This window comes from Morchella importuna (genome assembly GCF_003444635.1).
Source record: "Morchella importuna strain M04M26 chromosome Unknown Morimp01GS039, whole genome shotgun sequence".
NCBI classification, from domain to species: Eukaryota; Fungi; Ascomycota; class Pezizomycetes; order Pezizales; family Morchellaceae; genus Morchella; species Morchella importuna.
In genome coordinates, this window is record NW_025763436.1 from 199,242 (window position 1) to 202,834 (window position 3,593).

Here is a 3,593-nt window from a genome sequence, read left to right on the forward strand (position 1 = left end):
ATAAAACGTCGAAGGGCTTATTGGAATTGATCCCAGCTAGTCGGCCTTATATCTATCCGCATGATTAAGTAGCAATTCAAATAATTATATATATAACGACGTTTATATTACCGACTTGGAGCCACAAGACGTCCTCCTTTTGAGAGGTTTAGCTAGTGTGTCCGGCTCTGTTTATTTATTTTATCATTTCTATCTGCGCCTATCTTTGTTTCCTCGACATATACTCTACGATCACTTGAGGAATCTCAATTCCCAAGACTACATGTAGCTAGCAGTATCATAACAACCCACTTTAATTCCCAAGAAACCCCACATATATATATATATCAAGCACACCACTAGTAACAAGGCCTCCCCAATTTCAATTGCACATATATCCCCCGGTCAATATGTAAACCCCCCAGATCGCAGAAGCTCCGTTGACCTCCACACCCGGTCAAGTATATGTATTCCGAAACATGGATCCATCCCACCCCTCCACGCGCCAAGCCATGCAGCCGCATTCAGCGCCTTGATCATGAGCTCTTGCATAGAACTGGAATCATGGATGGCGGGGTAGGAGGTCCAGTCCTGTCTGTAACGTACCTACATCTCCTACCATACATCACCCTATAACAACCTTCCCCCTCTCATCCATCTCGGTCCATCTCGTCCATCTCATCACCACAAACAAACAACAAGCCCGAAAAATTAGCAAATATGGTTCATGAACGCAAGAAGCCCGCTCCCATTCCCGTCAGCGCTGGCGGTGCGTCTGCACACGGCGGCATGAGCGTTGAGGACGGCAGGGTCAAGGTAATAAATATATGGCGGAGCTTTTGTTTCTTTTTGTTTCTCTTTGGTTGTTTTCGATATGCGTGGGGGAAACAGAAACAGTACAGGCTGACTGGTTAAATTGGGTTGATGGGAATGTGTGTAGCTGTCATTGCCGTCCGGAGAGTCCGCTGATGTGCTGCTTTACGGCGCGACGGTGGTTTCTTGGATCGCGGGCGGGGAGGAGAAGCTGTTCTTGAGCGAGAAAGCCTGCCTTGGTACTCAACCCCCCACCGTCGTCCTAATCACTACCAAGGATTGATTCCACCATTCCGTAGCTATGTAGCCAGTTGCTAACAAATTGCCTACAGACGGGACCAAAGCTGTCCGTGGTGGAATTCCACTCGTATTCCCGGTACGTCTTTTTACCCCTCCAGTCTTCACAGCGCACCACCGGTGCGTGATCTATATACACAATACTGACCCATTCCGCAGGTATTCGGCAAGTCCACCGATGGCCCCACCGCCGCCCTCGCCCAGCACGGCTTCGCCCGCATCTGCAAATGGGAGCTGCTCGGCAAGACCAGCGAGAACGAGTCCTCGATCCAAGTCGACTTCGGCCTCGGCCCCGAGAACCTCACCGTGGACCTGCGCAAAGCCTGGCCGTACGCCTTCGGCCTGATCTACTCCGTCACGCTCACGCGCACCAGCCTGGAGACCAAGATCCTGGTGCGCAACGAGGGCAACGAGACGTTCGACTTCAACCTCCTCTTCCACACGTACCTGCGCGTCCCGAACGTCGGCAATGTCAGCATCGAGGGCCTGAAGGACATTGCGTACAGGTGCAAGGTCACGGGGACCGAGGCGGTCCAGGAGATGCCGGAGCTGTCGATTCAGCAGGAGGTTGACCGTGTGTATGCGGATGTCCCCGGGTCGGTTGTGGTTAAGAGTGGTGGCACGCCGTTGTATCGGGTTGAGAGATCGAACTTGGAGGATGTGGTGGTGTGGAATCCGTGGGAGAGCTGTGCGAATATTGCGGACTTTGGCCCGAGTGATGGGTACAAGAACATGAGTAAGTTGATCCTTTTTTTTTCGGCCTCTGTTATATTCTATTACAAGAGGCGGTGCAATTAATATATAATTCTATATAGTCTGCATTGAAGCCGGCGCGGTCTCGAAATGGCACAAGCTGGAGCCGCAGAATGTGTGGGAGGCGGGTGCGATTGTCCATCTTTGACAAGCTGCGAATCTAGTACATCTGGCGGGGACGGGCGCGGGCGTAAAGTCTCCATTTGGTACTGCTGTTATGAAGGGAAATATCTCGAGATTGTGATTTATGACTAGCTAGCTACTTATTTAGCTCTGGTGTTTTTTTTTTACTTGGAATGAGAAATATGAAGGTTTTGCAATTGACCCGGCCCTTTAACTGGCCGCGGCCGCCACGGCCACACAGTAGAACATGCAAGGTGGTGTTAGGTCATCTAACCGCTATTATTAGATAGAAACCCCTTTAGCGAGCGGATGATGACCATTCATTTTCTCTTTTCCGCTACAATTGTCTGGTATTTAAGCTCCCATCTCCTAGGTCTTCTCGAGCAAGTGAAAAAAGGAGGCCACCGGTGATGGTACGCAACCAGTCGATTGCCTGGCTCGGGTGTAGAGTATAATATTCATAGATTATCACTCGGCCTTGAGAACATACAGAAAAATCACGCAACAAGGTTAAGCTCTACCATAATGGGCCGCATCGCAGGGGCACTATCTCTTGCGCACCCTTTTTCATTGATGAGGATATCTCTACCCCCCCCCCCCCCCCCGGTCGTCGTAAACCTATCGCTCTCAAAAAAATCATTACCCAATCAGCAGCTGAACTCTCGGATATCTACCACCACGTACTGGCATTAATGATATTTACGAAGCAAGGGCCGGGCTTTCGTAGCACTCGGGATCAGTGATTACGGGAACTGATTTCTCCAAGTAGTGGATTGTCTCGGCTGGAGGTATGTACGTGACAATGTGAGCAGTAACCACCCGGGTTATAACCCTTATTTGATCTTGTTGCTCTTTCTGTTTTTGGCCAGATGGCTGACTACTAGAGCGGGGAGGTGCGATGGCTACATATAAAAATCGCCCGTGCGCCCTTTAGTACTTAAGACTTAGTGATCCGTAATCTTATGAGGGATGTATCTGGTGTTTCTGAGGTGTAACTTCTATCCCCAACTAGCAGATATCACGAGATTGCGGGAGAGGACTCAACCGTCAAGCCCGTAGCTCTGCAAGATAAGAGCTCCAGTTCTTTAAGTATAATTGAAGGCATATCAGCCCCTCAATGTGCCATTGCAAGGTTTAGATTGCAGCTAGCTGCTGTACAGTGTGGACAGTATCTGCAAGCACCTCGCCTAGCTTTCTCCCCCTAAAATAATCGACTTGGCATCTAGCGGCACCCAAGAATCGACGACCTTTGGTCTTTGGCCTTTCCATTGAGCAGATAGCCTATACATCCACCATTAATTAATCCTACCCTCAAGACCCACCTCAATCTCACTCCTGCGACGTACGTGCTGCTTCGGGACTTCCTCTCTCATATATTTCGTGAATTAGCCACACTGATGTTAAATGAGGTGCGAAAACGATGAGAAGTGACTCAATTGACTATAACAGAATCATCTGCTCTAAATATTAAGGACGATCTGTAAATACCCATATAGTAAATGATCCTAGACTCGGACATTATCCTCAACACGGAGCAAGTAATTCAAACGAGTGATATATGGTGATCACAACAAACTCTCCATCATCATCATCATCATCATGAATTATCACTCGCCAAACCTAACTCA

The 3,593-nt window shown here is 49.0% G+C and overlaps 1 protein-coding gene across 1 annotated transcript; it reads left to right on the plus strand.

Annotated features, from left to right (window-relative positions):
• Nucleotides 1-699: 699 nt before the first annotated feature.
• LAJ45_09822 (uncharacterized protein) lies at nucleotides 700-1,990 on the plus strand (the record flags this gene model as incomplete). The annotated part of the gene is made up of 5 exons (XM_046119361.1): nucleotides 700-795; nucleotides 920-1,031; nucleotides 1,125-1,168; nucleotides 1,249-1,825; nucleotides 1,905-1,990. The coding sequence occupies 5 exons, from the start codon at nucleotides 700-702 to the stop codon at nucleotides 1,988-1,990; spliced, it is 915 nt and encodes a 304-aa protein (XP_045967436.1).
• Between the last annotated feature and the right edge of the window lie 1,603 nt (nucleotides 1,991-3,593).